Source organism: Engystomops pustulosus, chromosome 7 (assembly GCF_040894005.1).
Source record: "Engystomops pustulosus chromosome 7, aEngPut4.maternal, whole genome shotgun sequence".
In the NCBI taxonomy this organism is placed as follows: domain Eukaryota; kingdom Metazoa; phylum Chordata; class Amphibia; order Anura; family Leptodactylidae; genus Engystomops; species Engystomops pustulosus.
In genome coordinates, this window is record NC_092417.1 from 41131807 (window position 1) to 41147946 (window position 16140).

A 16140-nucleotide genomic window follows, 5' to 3' on the forward strand; every position below is an offset into this window, starting at 1 on the left:
GAAGACATATGCGCCTGTGTTTATACAAGTATTGTATGGAAATGGATGAACTTTGGTGATGAGGTCATCTCTCAAAAGTGACCTTAAGGTGTTACATTTAGAATAGGTCATGTCGGAGAACACTTAAAAATTTTTGTTGCAATGACAGTGATGACCAGAATTGTTTAGCAAATTTGCGGACATAATGGTTTAAGTGCCATAACTTCATTGTTTGATGTGCTACCTTAAAAACTTTTGTAGCATTTTTGACATTTTGATTTTTGTGACTCATAGGGCTAGTTAAAAATTGCCAGTTGTTAAAGGGGTTTTCCCACAAAGAAAAGTTAGGCCCTGTACATGGGATAGGGCCTAACTTGCTGATCAGTGGGGGTCTCAGTGCTGAGACCCCCACAGATCATGAAAACGAGGGGTACCATGTACCTCTGTCGGACCCCTCCTCGCTCCGTCAGACTAATCGAAGAGACGGCCGCACGTGACGGATCTGCTCCATTTATCTCTATGGAGCTGACGGAAAGGTCCCTCGTTTTTGTGACCTGTGGGGGTCTCAGCACTGAGACTTCCACAGATCAGCAAGTTAGGCCTGATCCTGTGGATATGGCCTAACTTTTCTTCTTGGGAAAACCCCTTTAAAGGAGTTACAAAATCATGCATGACAGTGAATGTGTGTGACCCCTGATGATAGGAGCACTAGAAACGCGTTGGGTCGAATATAGAGTGAATGGTGTTGTCATGGAGAGGAGGGACGAATTGATACACTTAGACTAGCCGGCTGCCTGACTCTATCAGGGGCAAGCCTGTGGTTCTTATAGTGTAGGTTCGTGCCCTAGGTTATCCCCTCTGGAAAGCACACCGACAGCTATCAGTTTTCAGGGTCTAACACTATCCTAAGTGACCCTGAATCTATACTAATTTTTTCCGCGGCATTGTGGGAAATGACACAATTTTTATGGGTTTGACCATGTAGTGGTCCACTTTTAATGCAACTGTGAATAAAAGTTACATTTTAGAATTTTCACAGCCAGATCCCTCTCTATTTATCAGTGAATCCCGATTTTCATTTTTAGTTTAATTTGGGGTTAATTTTACAAAATGTGAGAAAAAAAAGTCCTTTCTTGTAATCCATAATACTTTTTTTACATATTCAAATGATCTCAAAATGACCAGTGCAAATGAATTCCTTATTGTGTAACAATCAGCTTGATAAATAATATGTATGGGTTTGAAAAGTACAGAGGGAGCACAATGTAACAGCTGGTGAAGCTAGTGCACTGGTAACACCTCCAAAACCCTTCTGGCTCATCATAATTTTAAAAGTTTATTTTAGAAAGTAGGAGGTGCATGCTGGATTTTGATGGTTGATTTCCTTTTAAGAATACCTGCAAACATATGTGTACCGTTCTAAGGCAGCAGACAACGGATTTGTGGTCTGTATCTGCGGTCCGCCAACAGTGTAAAATCTGTTACCGAGTTGCATTTCTTTAAAAACTTTTTGTGTTTCATCCATTTGTCAACCATTTTTTTCCGATCTGCAAGAAAGCTGGCATACATGGTTGTGTTACTAGGCAAGTAATTACAAATACGGATGGCATGAGCAGTGGCGTAACTTGATGGGCCCCAGTGCAAAGTCTGTGCAAGGCCCCTGACTATAATGTATGGTATATAGTACTAGTCTTCTCATATGGGAAAGTGACGTCTTATGGGCCTACTAAACCTCTTGGGCCAGGTTGCCACCACACCCTCTGCACCCCCTCAAGTTACGCCCCTGGGCATGAGGATGACACATTCCTATAGACTTCTATATACAATCCTGTATCTAATTACACTTAACCTGGTAGTAAAAGTACAGAATGGGTCCATGGATAATCAGCATCACTCTCTACATAGTAACAACCAAAACGCAGAGAAATAAGATTTATTAAGTTTATTAGATACAACCGTATTCAGACACAGCCCTGATACAACAGTCTTGTACCCTTTTACAGTGTTTAAAAGAATACAGTCATCTAGTACAAGTCTTACACCTGAACACAAGTTGTAGTCTAGAAATGGAAGAAGTCTATAGTTGAGGTTTCCTCCCGTTTTCCTTCCGCTTGATGTATATACAGTACAATACATTTGTGCTATAGCCCGATGCATATTCATGAAGCGTACTAAGCCTAGAATTGACCCTAGAATAAAACTGGGGAGATGTTGAACATTTACTATGGAGGACAGCATATGCAGCCCTTTCCATATTTAGGAATTGGGTTACAAGCAGATTTAGATATCATGGACATAGCAATGTGTATGGAGGCACATAGATGTAGTAAGGGTATTTGTATAAATTGCGGAATACCTGCAAATTTGTGCGGAACTTCCTGTGTAATACAGTAACATTGTAGTGTATGGGATTTAATCAGCAGCAAGTGAGTCATCTGTCACTTATTACTGGGGCTCGTCGTGCAGAAATAAACCAATTTAAATGCAAAGGTTTAGCGCCACTGACAGGCCATGGCAGAACTGCAGAAGTATCAGCTGCTGTATATCCCACCGCCATTCCAAGAACGTGTACAGTCACAATAAAAAAGTATCTGTTCACGTTCTGGAACACCTGCGGATTTGTTGGGGTTGAATTGATGCGTGGCAAATCTCGTGTTTTAGTTTTTGGTATTGATGGCGATCCCATACACAAAATGCAGACAAAGGGGCTCATTTACTAAGGGTCCGCGGATCGCAATTCCGTCGATCGGATTGTGGCGCAGCGGTGCCGGCTTTCACGCATCGGAAATTGGGGGACAGGCCGTCGGACGATCCGACTAGTTCGGACTGAGCACGGAATTTAACATTCAAAGACAGTGTCGCAAGACAGTGCACTTACATACACCAGGAAGAAGAAGGTGAACTCCGGAGCGAGGAAGTGACAGATGCAAGATATATCGGGCGCATGATCTTCATGAATCACGGAAGATGTGCATTCCGGTCGGACAATGCACTTTTGGGGATTGCGCAGGAGTGGTAAGTAAATTTGCCCTCAAATCTGATATTTCATTGACTGTGACCTGACGCTTATTCCTGTGGATCGTGGTTACCTTTGCAACAGAAACGCAGCAGTATCCGAATCGGGACCTGAAAATTGATTATAAAAGCTGCGGCCAATCTCCATTTTCAATATTCTGCATCAGTAGTCTGATAGTACTAGTTGCACTGTAGCTGTACTGGTTGGGCTGTATATTAGGGAGGTGCAATGAATAATAGATTACGCCTTATATGATGTTATATGATTATTCTTGTCGCTGATATATTCATGGATGACATTATTTGGCAAGCTTCAGGAGCCTCAGGATATCAGGTTCTATGTTGATAGTTTGAAAGCTTTTACTGTAGCGTTTGAACGGTTCTCCTTCTGGGCCAATGAGGAACTTCTCAAAGTTCCAGGACAGGTCTGATCGGTGTACCGGACTCCATACTATGTATCTGGGATCAGTGATCAGGCCCAACGGTTCATCATCTGGAGAAGGAAGTTTGTCCTTTAAGTAAGCAAAAACTGGATGTGTGCCTTTTCCATTAACCTCACATTTCTGGAACAAAGTGAAACCGGGTTCAAAGCCGTTACCAGGTCGGACATATTTCAGGGAATTAAGAATCTCTTCATTTTTACAGTTTTCCTAAAATGAGATAAAAATACACAACAATAAAAATAAAACAAACATTTATATGGTAGAAGTAATGTCACTTAAAGGGAACCTGTCACCACTGTCCTGCCCCCACTTCACGTACCCCCGGGGTCTATGCGGAGCTCGACAGGCAGTTAAACGCCTTCCTACAGTTCAACAAATGAGACTGGTTCAAAGTCCGTAGCTTTATTAAACTGATGTAGGATTAGGGTGAAACTGAAGAAAAACAGGAATGTACAATCTATTAGAATAGTACAATAATATAACAGGAGCATGTTACATACATTACATTAGCATAGTACAGGAAACAAGCTGATACATATACAGTCTGGGACCAAACATGGCCGACCATGAGGTTGGGCCTATCTGCGCAATTACAGTGCAATTACAGATCTATACATTACATCATATAAGAGACTTTATACAGAGTGGTCCTATAACTGCTAGTAGCTATAGATTCTTATAGACAGTCTCCTTACCGGCTATACTACAACAAGGGTTAAGATGGTTGAATATAGGTCTTCTCTCTGTGTAGACATGAAGGGAACTGCCCTTCTCCTACCCACAATCCTTTGTATCTGCTAGTGGGTGGGGAAAACAGAATGTAAGTAGTTATTAACTTTGGCCATTAGATGGCGCCTGCAAATAAATATCTATTACATAATGGTCAAATTATGAACATCATTTAACCTGCATAACATTTGCCAGTGGGCAGCACACTCCCCGCCTGGCGTCAATCGATGCCACCACAAGAGTCCTCAGATGACAGCAATAAGATTAGTTCAGTTACTGGTCTGAAGAACATTTTGCAGAGGTGCCAGCCTTTACACTCCTTAACATTAGCAAGCTTGGTATTTTTGAAAGAACGAGCTATGTGGGTTAAGAAAGCACGAACAAGTGATTTCCAGGTTGAGAACCTGCTGAATCGGTGAGACTTAAGGTAATTGTCTGAAGTCACTGTGTGTAGTGTTGACACCTTGGGACGGATTTCTGCATCCTTGTCGGCATCCACAAGTTCAAATGTTTTAAGATCCGTAGTGCCGTGTTCTGAGCTGTATAGAAAGGCAGGACCTGTAAACCATGTAGTGTCTTTAAGGCGGTTGGCAGCAACAGATCTAGTTGCTTGGTCTGCAGGATTTTGATCAGTAGGAACGAAATGCCACTGTTTTGGCAAAGTTGACCTCCTGATTCGTAGAACCCTGTTGTTGACATACACGTAGAAGCGTCGGCTTTCGTTGTGGATATATCCTAAGACTACCTTGCTGTCTGTGTAAAACACAGCATCTTTGATCTCCAAATGCATCTCTGTTGCAATCATCTCAGCTAGCTCAACTGCTAATACTGCAGCACAAAGTTCTAGTCTCGGTATAGTGTGCTCAGGGAGTGGTGCAAGTTTTGCTTTGCCCATGATGAAGCCTATATGACATTGTCCTTTAATGTCTACTGTTTTAAGATAGGCCACAGCAGCAATGGCTTTGATAGAAGCATCAGAAAACACATAAAGTCTTTGTAGCTGAACCTCTGTAGATGGCACAGGGGCATATGAGCGTGCAACATGTAGATGAGAGAGATTTGATAGAGAGTCCTTCCACTCTACCCACAGTGCTTTCTTTTCATTGGGAAGTTGTTCATCCCAGTCAGAGGCATCATGAGTCAAATCTCTAAGTATTGCCTTACCTTGGATGGTAACAGGAGCTGCAAACCCTAAAGGATCATACAAGCTGTTTATAGCAGATAGTACTCCTCTCCGAGTAAAGGGTTTCTCTTCCTCGCTGACTCGGAAGGTAAAGGTGTCAGACTTTAAGTCCCAGAGCAGTCCAAGACTACGTTGCATTGGAAAAGTGTCAGTACTTAAGTCCTTTAAATCATTGCTGTAATCATGAGAGGGAAATGCTTCCATTAATTTTTTGCTGTTGGAGGCAATTTTATGGAGTCTCAGGTTTGAATTAGCAAGCATTTCTTGAGCTCTCTTAAGAAGACTGATTGCAGACTCATTTGTAGGTAGCGATTTTAAACAGTCATCCACATAAAAGTCCTTTTTGACAAACTGTGTAACGTCTGAACCATATTCTTTCTCACCCTCCCTGGCTGAATGTTTAAGTCCATATATAGCCACTGATGGGGAAGGGCTGTTACCAAAGATGTGCACACGCATGCGATACTCGATGGGTTCTTCCAAGGGGTTGTTGTCCTTGAACCAAAAGAACCTAAGGAAATTTCGGTGTTCCTCTTTAACAAGAAAGCAGTGGAACATTTGTTGGATGTCAGCCATAAATGCAACAGAGTCTCTGCGAAATCTGAGAAGCACTCCAAGGAGTCGGTTGTTGAGGTCTGGACCTGGCAGTAGGACATCATTTAAGGAAACACCCTCAAATTTGGCACTAGAGTCAAATACTACTCTTATCTGTCCTGGTTTCTTTGGGTGGTAAACTCCAAATATAGGTAGATACCAGCATTCCTCTGAATCCTTTAAGGTTGGAGCTATCTCTGCATGGGAGTTCTCAAATACTCTTTCCATAAATGTAAAGAAGTGGTCTTTCATATCAGGCTTTTTCTGAAGATTCCGTCTAAGGGAAGCAAAGCGTTTATAAACTTGTTCTCGATTGTTAGGCAAACACTGCCTTTTGGGTCTGAAGGGAAGAGGTGCTATCCAGCTATTTGATTCGTCTTTAACTATTCCTTGCTCCATTATTTCTAAGAACAGTCTATCCTCAAAGGACATTGCCAGTTGATTGTCTTCCTTTGTTCTCTGGAAGACTGTGCATCCTAAGTGGTCATGGTCACTAGTACAAGTATGGTTGTCACAAAGGTTGCTAGTGATATGACAGGGTAGAGGAATGCTGTGTGGAAGTTCTTTTATGAAGATGTTACTGTAACATGGTTGAAAGAGAGAAGGGCGTCCATTCTCTAATGTGCTGGTAAGCATGTTGTTCACCGAAGTGGGTCTGTGCACACCACCTATACAAACATCACCTACAATCACCCACCCTAGGTCAAGTTTCTGGGCAAATGGAGCATTGTGAGGACCACTAATTTGATGTCTAGGCTTGTGAACTTGCAAGATATCTCTTCCAAGGAGCAGAATTATCTGAGCTTGAGGATCTAACTTTGGTATGAGATGAGCTATATGCTTCAAATGGGGTTGGTGTTTTGCAACATCTGGTGTAGGGATTTCAGACCTGTTATCAGGGATCTGGTTACACTCGATTATGGTTGGTAAAATCAGGCAGGTGCGACCATCTATAGACTCTATTGTGTACCCAGTAGCTCTTCTCCCCGCCGTCTCAACAGTGCCTGCACAAGTCTTTAGGGAGTAGGGAGAGCTGGGTCCCTTAATGTTGAAAGTGTCAAAGAAAGTAGATCTAGCCAGAGATTTATTACTTTGGTCATCAAGAATGGCATATACTTTGAAGGCTTTGTCTTTGCAGCCCGTTGGGTAAACTATGACAAGACAGATTTTTGAGCAGGACCTGCCACCTACAAGTCCTTTGCAGACCTCAGTGCATTGAGAAGTAACGTCTGGTGTCTCTGTTTCAGTATTTCCCTCCTCTCCACCTTGTTCCTGGCCACTTTCTATATGAGACAAGGCCCACGGTGGTGGCCCAGGGTGTAAAGCTGAGTTGTGATCTGTGCTGTCACATTCTGTACATTTAACACTGACCTTACAGTCCTTTGCGAAGTGTGATGTTGCTAAGCAGCACTTGTAACAGATTTTGTTCTCCCTGAGGAAAGCTTTGCGGTCCTCCATGGACTTCTCTCTGAAGCCTCTGCATTTCAGTAGGGAATGTGGCTTCTTGTGCAGGGGACACTGCTTACTTGGGTCCGTAGATCTTCCATCCTGGTGGGAGGAGCTTGAAGGCCTGTAAGAATTACTTTTAGAAGAAACATTAGTTTTGTGAACTGCTACCGGAGTTTTATGTTGTTTAAGACCAGATGGAGTGGCACAGGATAGAGTAAAATCGAAACTGGGATCATTTCTGATTTTTGCTTGCTGAGTAATAAATTCCACAAATACACTGAAGGGTGGAAACTGTACATCATGGATTTCCTTGTACTTGAAACCATGATTGACCCACTTCTCTTGTAGGTTGTGAGGTAGTTTTTGCACTATAGGGTTGACACCTCTGGCTGTGTCAAGAAATGCAAGTCCCATTAAATCTCCTTCTGCTTTGGCAACCTGTAGTTCAGTTAACAGATCACTTAGTTCCCTAAGTTTTTGGTAGCCCTTGCTAGCTATTCTAGGGAAGTCATCAATTCTTTTGAATAATGAATTTTCTATAACCTCTGCTGAGCCATAACACTCATCGAGTCTATCCCAGATCATCTTTAAGCCTGTTTCTGGATAGTTTATGTTAATGGCTCTGATCCTCTTAGCATGCTCAGCAGATTCATCTCCAAGCCATTTCACCAGTAGATCTAGCTCTTCCCTAGAAGACAGGTCTAAGTCTCTTATTAGGCTCTGGAATGAGGATCGCCAAGCCCTATAGTTCTCAGGGCGATCATTGAACTTTACAAGTCCTTTGATGACAAGCTCACGTCGAGCAAAGAACTTAGCAAAGTCTATTGTGGCTTGGTTTGTGCTGAGACAGGTTGGCAAATGGTTGCCTTGGTGAGAGTGTGGTGTGTAGCCATACCTGTCAGAAGTCTCTTCTTTAGGTTTCACAGTGCCACACTGTCTGGGAGTGTAGTAACTTCCTGGATGCTGGGGTGAAGCTTGGGTTCTCTGGTAGGCAGGGAAGTTGACTTGAGCTGTGTCATTCTCTTGCTTGCAGAACTGTGGTCTGAGGTCCGCTTCTTGACGTAAAATATGATGTCTTGGACTTGACTCGCAGTTGGTAACCTTTGTTTCATGTGTAGTCTGAGGAGTACACGCAGGATGCTGAAGGACATATTCTGAAGTGCGTTCTAGTGTATCCTGGGGTTCTTGTTCCAGATCAGGCATGCTACTGTGTCTGCTGGGCTCGCTGTGAGAGAACGCGGCTGCCTCTAAGATTTCTGCTTCCGCCATGGCAGCTGCGGCTTCCCTCTCAATTGCCAGCTTCTCGAGTGTTGCTTCCAGGCGTGCTCTTTCTAAGTCTAGAGAAGCCTGTTCTTGTGCTTGTCGTGCCCTCTCTGCTTCTAAGGAGGCTTGTTGTCGTGCCCTCTCTGCTTCTAAGGAAGCCTGTTGTCGTGCCCTCTCTGCTTCTAAGGAGGCTTGTTGTAATTTCAGCTGCATCTCTTGTTCAGCAAAGGTAGCCCGTGTCCTCGCTGCTTCCGCTTTTGCGCGGGCGATGGCGGCTGCATTGCTAGTGGTAGATGCTTTTGAGGAACTGGCCCGTGATCTTGTCTTGATAGAAGACACTTGGCTTCGTGACATGCTTTGACCGGTTAGAGATTGCTGTGTTGTCTGTTTGCAGGTGACTGCGTAGACAGTAGCAGACCTCTGTGTAGTCTAAATCTTTCCCGCTTGTTTCCAGCAGCCGTTTCACTGTCCTGCCCCCACTTCACGTACCCCCGGGGTCTATGCGGAGCTCGACAGGCAGTTAAACGCCTTCCTACAGTTCAACAAATGAGACTGGTTCAAAGTCCGTAGCTTTATTAAACTGATGTAGGATTAGGGTGAAACTGAAGAAAAACAGGAATGTACAATCTATTAGAATAGTACAATAATATAACAGGAGCATGTTACATACATTACATTAGCATAGTACAGGAAACAAGCTGATACATATACAGTCTGGGACCAAACATGGCCGACCATGAGGTTGGGCCTATCTGCGCAATTACAGTGCAATTACAGATCTATACATTACATCATATAAGAGACTTTATACAGAGTGGTCCTATAACTGCTAGTAGCTATAGATTCTTATAGACAGTCTCCTTACCGGCTATACTACAACAAGGGTTAAGATGGTTGAATATAGGTCTTCTCTCTGTGTAGACATGAAGGGAACTGCCCTTCTCCTACCCACAATCCTTTGTATCTGCTAGTGGGTGGGGAAAACAGAATGTAAGTAGTTATTAACTTTGGCCATTAGATGGCGCCTGCAAATAAATATCTATTACATAATGGTCAAATTATGAACATCATTTAACCTGCATAACATTTGCCAGTGGGCAGCACAACCACATTTTTCACAAATACAGATAGTGGCAGCTTTCTATAGAGCCCTATTAACTAACTGACATCCTTCTTTTAGCTAAAAAGGTTCCCATAAAATCAGAGTTATAAACTTGCCTGTATCTAGGGATCTATAGATCGAGTTGGGGACATGGCCTATTGTCATGTGACCAGGGTGACATCATCACAGGTCTTTTAGCCTCTTAACATTAGCAAACTATACCCCATGCACATATCTTACCTTTTAAAAAAAAATCACAGCAGCCTGCATGGACTTCTACTCCTCTCTATGCATTCTGGTTTGATTTCATGATATATATGCTTGGTGTACAGTTTGCTAATGTTAGGAGGCTAAAGGACCTGCAATGATGTCACCTTGGTCACATGACATTACTGCTGCATACAGAGAAAGCATGGGGAGGAGCTGCTGGATTCAGCCTGTGGAGGCCACGCCCACCTCAACTCACTATAGATATCATTGGATACAAGGTAAAATTATAAAATTGAATATATGGAAATCTCAGGGGAACAATTTTTAGCTAGAAGAAGGGTGTCAGTTAGTTACTAGGGCTCTATGGGAACCTACCACTAGCTGTATTTGTGATGACAGGTCCCTTTAAAGGCACATGGACAACATCTATAAAACACAGAGGGAAACTAATGGGATATTTGCCTTAGCCTACCTGTATTTTTGACCGGTGATCCATTGTTAGCGGCCCATGTATCATTGTCATATAAAGATCGCTCACGTGACAATGACAGTAGAAAAGACAGGACCTTGCCTGAGTTTTGTGACTCAGCTCACATATGGGACCATGGAAACCACGCCCATGTGGTTCTGCCAGTCCATTGTCATGCAGTGGTGTTTGAGATCTCATTGCACAACCCCTCTCCTATGCTCTGAGTAAGAGCAGCAGCAGGGTTCTGGTTGTATATTACTGAAGAGGGGGGAGGGCTGCGAAGTGGTATGAAAGGAGAGACCGAAGAACACAGCAGCGTAAGGAGACTCCTTTAAGTCCTGCTACAATCATAAATTATAAATGTATTTTTCACAGCCCCGCTGTTACTACCAACAAGCAATGACGCTATGTCAAAAGATTCGGAACCTGTGTCCCGCATCTTTTGACTTGTGCTCCGGATGTCCCTGGTTCAGCTGTCTGGACATCCCTTATAAACTTTAACCTCTATCTGTGTCCTCCAGATGCAGATAGAGGTGAGTACTGTAGTGAAGCACAGGACTGTGAGCTCTGTGCTTCACTACAGAGTAATCTCATTGCACAGCGCCTCTTGCTCCCAGCAGCTGCTACAGTGCCAGAAGCAGGAGGTGCTATCCTGCACACAAAGAAGAAGAGGAGGTGAGTGAAGAAGAAAGGTGAGTATTACTGTTTATTTTTTGTATTATATATTGTGAAGGGGAAGCACATTGGGGAGGCTGTGAGGACATAACTGGGGGATGGTGGGGGGTTGTGATGACATAATGGGGAGGATTGTGGGGGGCTGTGAGGACATAACTGGGGGACTGGAGGGGACAAAACTGGAGGGTTTGTGAGGACATAACTGGGGGACTGGGGGGGTCTGTGAGGACATGCCCCGGATCTTTTATGACCCTAGCAACACCCCTGCTAATAACAAGCACATAAGGTATGGTTACACATACCTCCAGGGCCAATACCTAATACTAACAATAGGAGATACCCAGTAGTGGATATTGCATTTGTATGGTCAAAGCTTCATGTACACTCCCTTTAAATATATTAGGACAGTGCACAATGATTATACATTTATAGATTTGCATGTACAGGCGGTCCCCTACTTAAGAACACTCGACTTACATATGACCCCTAGTTACACTGGATATTGGTAATTTATTGTACTTTAGTCCCAGGCTACAATAATCAGCTATAACAGTTATCAAAGGTGTCTGTAATGAAGCTTTAGTGTTAATCCTGGTTCTTATGACAACCCAACATTTTTAAAATCCAATTGTCACAGAGACCAAAAAAGTTCTGGCTGGGGCTACAATGATAAAATATACAGTTCCGACTTACATACAAATTCAACTTAAGAACAAACCTACAGACCCTATCTTGTATGTAACTCGGGGACTCCCTGTACTTGTTTTTAAGAAGTAGAAACTATATTTCCATGGTAACACTTGCTGTAGATAAAATGACAAAAACTGCTGTATTGTATAATACTGTGCTTGGCATGCCTCCAGTCTAGTACCAAACAAGATATACAATGGAGAGCTCCAGCAAAATCAAACTGCATAAAAAGACTGTGTTTTAATGCTACCGGCTAGTTTCCTTTACAAAAAATGTAAAATGATGGCACAAGCTGCACCATCTCTATAGCTGAAAGGGTCCCAACATCTAGTGCAGTGGGTGCAGCGACAGGAACAGCCTGGCTGTATGTGAGGGTATGTACCACGACTACTACTCCTATGGAGTATAGGCACAGCACAGTACTACTACTATCCTGTATATATAAGCACTGGATAGTATAACTGCTTTTATCTTTTATAAATGGGCACAGCAAAGTATGACTACTGTTATTCGGTACATATAGGCGCTGGACAATACCACTGATCTCATCTTAGGTATATGATTTCTCTTAAGGAATGGGGGGACCACATGCATGATATTTGTGCTGGCCCCACCACTGTATCTGTCACAAGATAGACACCAACAGCATTACATGATGACCCCTGGAGTCACATATAATGAAAGTCTGTGAATTGGTAAGAGACCCTTCCAAACCAACCTAATTCTGTTTAGAGGCCTTAAAGGAACTCTACCATCAGAATCCATCACAATCAACCAGGGGCACTTACTGATAGATCCAGGTACTGTGACTGTGGTAATCTTCTTATATATATTATCCATGTACTCCTTCCTTCTAAAATCAACTTTTAATATTATGCTAATAAGTCTGAAGGGCTCTAGGAGTTTTACCAGAGCCCCTCCATGTAGCTTCACAGGCTGCTACAGTGTGCAAAGAGAACGTTCCCCTCCCGTCAGTGCTGAAACTGTCTTTGCTACAATGAGATAACAGCAAGCAGAGGAAGGGGGGAAGTTGCTCATGGAGCAGAGGGAGAGACAGTTTAACAGCCTGTGAAGCTACAGCATGTAGGGGCTCTGGTAACTCCTCCCAGAGTCCTTATGGATCATTAGCATAAGTTGTTTTTAGATGGAAGGAGGCCATGGATAACAAATACTCCCAGAATCCTTATGGATCATTAGCATAAGTTGTTTTTAGATGGAAGGAGGCCATGGATAACAAATATTCATGGTGCCTGGATCTATGAGTAAGAGTCCTTGATTTATGATGCTTTCTTATATTTGATGGTGCATTTCCTTTAATGTGGGATAAAACATGTTCGGACACATCTCTATATGAATGTATTTTAGTGTTTCATTCCGTATTATTGCCACTGATATATACAATCCAGCCCCTCGGCCTCCTGTCTGCCTATGAAAACATTTGTGAGAGAATGGGTCATTTTAAGAAGATCAAAGAATTCTAGTATGTTGCTGTAATAGGAAGCCACCAAAGAAGAGGCATATATACAGATGTGTACCAGACAAATAATCCTGCCTGGTGCTTCTATTATGTTCCCATTGTTAGCAATGTCCTCCAACAAAGTCAACAAAGCTATTGTTCTACTTCACACAACATTTTGTGTTTACGGTTGATATGTGAGAAGTCTGTGAATAGGAACAGTTTTGCAATAGACGTATGTAACATTTAGACGAGGGTTATAAGGCAACTTTGGCTGAAGATCATCATCACAAGTATCAGGTCTGTGACAACAATCCACTAATATTCAGCTTACAAGAGATTGTGATATACATTGTATAAAACTTTCATATAAAAGAAGTATCACGTCAGTGTTGCATTATAAACTCTGGATGAAATGTCCTGACTCACAGCCAAAAAAGGGTCTGAGTATTTAGCATTTTCCAAAAGACACTTCGTATTCAGCACTGGGTAGTCGTAACCCATCATGATAACCAAGGACACTTACTCATAGATCCAGGCACCGTGACTGTGCTAATCTTCTTATATTTGTTATCCATGCTCTCCTTCCTTCTAAAATCAACTTTTAAAATGATGTTAACAAGCGAGAAGGGCTCTGGGGGCAGGATGTTACACTGTGCAGAAGCACTTCCCCCTCCCACTGTGTGAGATTACATCAAGTAAGCTGAGAGCACATGGGAAAAGGTGAGACAATATAACAGCCTGTGTAGCTGTAGCATGGCGGGGCTCTGGTAACACCCCCAGGAGCCCATCAGAATCATTAGTATAATTTTTTAAGTTGACTTTAGAAGAAAGGAGGCCATGGATAACAAATATAAGAAGATTACCACAGTGATGGTGCCTGGATCTATAAATAAGTGTCCCTGGTTAATCATGATGGATTTTGATTGTAGATTTCCCTTTAACACTTTGTGCACTTAGCTTCACTTCTATTGAAAAGATCTACTGACAGAGCCCAGTGATCATCAAGTGTCACCATTGGGATACCCTAGTGAAAAAAAAAGTGTACAGAATAGGTCATCAATAGCAGATAAGAACCCCTGACTATCAGCTGATGAAGTGACCACATGGTGCCGGCTCAGCTAGTCACAGACTGAGCTTGCATTAACTTCTCTGGCTACTACACAGAGCATGGAGTTGTTTAAGTTCTGTTGTGTTGCTGCTGCAAACACCCTTGCACATATATGAGATGGACGACCGATCATGAGAATAAGTAATCAATGTCATCCAAATATCCCCTGGGTCATCACTACTGAAGCACCATTAGTAATAACCCATGGTAACATGTGGTTATCAATAACATCATCTCTTGATTTTTGTTCCGCAGACATATTTCATCCACAGGTCCCTTGCAGGTTTCCATGATAACGGCCTTCCCAAGTGGGAATATTGTGCGCACGACTGCATCATCTGTATGCACAGCGCCAGGCGAATGATGTAACAGCATGAAACACATTGATATTTATAGCCACTTACTTGGTAGCCAAACTGATTGCATGGAAATCCCAGCACCACAAGCCGACGCGGGAACTTGTTCTGCAGCTCATTTAGCTGGGTGTAATCCCTGGTGGTGGTATCTCAGAGGGAAGCAACATTTTCTATTAAAACCACCCTTCCCCTAAAAACATTGAAGTCTACCTTTTCCCCATCAAGGTTGGTAGCATGCAAGTCATAGAAGGATTTAGCTATGAAAGCCATGGTTTCTACTGTAAGCCTAGCGGGAGACTCTGGACTAGCGATGCCCGGTCCCAGGCCTTTTATTTCAAGATCATGTGACTGGTTGTCGCTGATGTGTATCTGGAAGGTATATGTTACAGAAAGTGGATATGTGAGTGTTACTGATACCAGCAGCTTGTATGAAAGATAAAGCCATTGTCACTGTTCAGTCTATGACTGCTCCTCATAAAAGATGCAAAGGCTTGGTTAGTGGTATTGTGTTCAGCTGGAAGGTTATGTCTGGCTAGCACAACCAATAAAAAACGAATGCAAAGAAATATCTATCAATCTATCCAGGGACGTAACTTTAGGGGGTGCAGAGGTTGTGGTCGCACCAGGGCCCAAGAGGTTTAGGGGGCCCTTATGTTGTCATTTTCCCATATGAAAAGACTATTTCTATAAACCCTACATTATAGTCGGGGGCTTGACACAGACTTTGCACTGGGGTCAGCTTCTAGTTACGCCACTCTATCTATCTATCTAGGTGGTCACTACTTAAAGGGGTTTTCCCATGAACTAAAGTTAGGCCCCATCCACGGGATAGGGCCTAACTTGCTGATCGGTGGAGGTCTCAGTGCCGAGGCCCACACAGATTGCGAAAAAAAGGGTCTGTCAGACCCGTCGCTGCTCCGTCAGAGTAATGGAGCAAATGGATGCAGTCTCAGGCTGCAATGATCAGCTCTATGGTGTCTGTGATGAAGCTTTATTGATAATCCTTGTTCCCATTACAGAAAAAAAATGTAAAATCCTATTGTCACTGGGACAAAAAATGTTTTTTTTTTCTGGAGCTACAATTATAAAATATACAATTCAGACTTACATACAAATTCAAACCTATCTTGTACGTAACCCAGGGAATGCCTGTATATATATATATTTAAACTTGTTTGTCCCAAATAAATGCCGAAATCACTCTCATATAGACAGTGAGCCCTCACAGGTAGGAACCTTTTTTTTACTTGTTTACATGTAATATATGGAAATCACTGATCAAATGTACAGAGCACCATGGAATTAATGCTCCAGTCTTTTCCCTCATCAGCCAGACATTCCTGTCCATAAAACCATAAAATGGCCGCAGATGGAGGGTCATGTGATCTCTACCTGTCCATGAACAATTGCCCTGCC

General features: G+C 42.8%; 1 protein-coding gene across 3 annotated transcripts; it reads right to left on the reverse strand.

The window, feature by feature from the left end:
* Nucleotides 1-1956: 1956 nt before the first annotated feature.
* On the reverse strand, nt 1957-15002 carry GPX2 (glutathione peroxidase 2). Of its 3 annotated transcripts, XM_072115572.1 has the most exons (4): nt 9521-9679; nt 4133-9257; nt 3757-3869; nt 3557-3644 (listed from the first exon to the last, which is right to left on the reverse strand). In XM_072115572.1, exon 2 carries the CDS (start codon nt 9007-9009, stop codon nt 4387-4389), a length of 4623 nt encoding a protein of 1540 aa, XP_071971673.1. In that variant the 5' UTR covers nt 9010-9257; nt 9521-9679; the 3' UTR covers nt 3557-3644; nt 3757-3869; nt 4133-4386. The 3 variants fall into 3 exon arrangements, with proteins under 3 accessions (XP_071971675.1, XP_071971673.1, XP_071971674.1); XM_072115573.1 differs by lacking the exon at nt 3757-3869 and having other exon boundaries at nt 3558-3644; XM_072115574.1 differs by lacking the exons at nt 3757-3869; nt 4133-9257; nt 9521-9679 and adding an exon at nt 14773-15002 and having other exon boundaries at nt 1957-3644.
* Nucleotides 15003-16140: the final 1138 nt, after the last annotated feature.

Excerpts from the sequence above, each read along its gene's own strand:
- GPX2 (XM_072115572.1), bottom strand. The coding sequence starts at position 9,009 with ATGTCACGAAGCCAAGTGTCTTCTATCAAGACAAGATCACGGGCCAGT.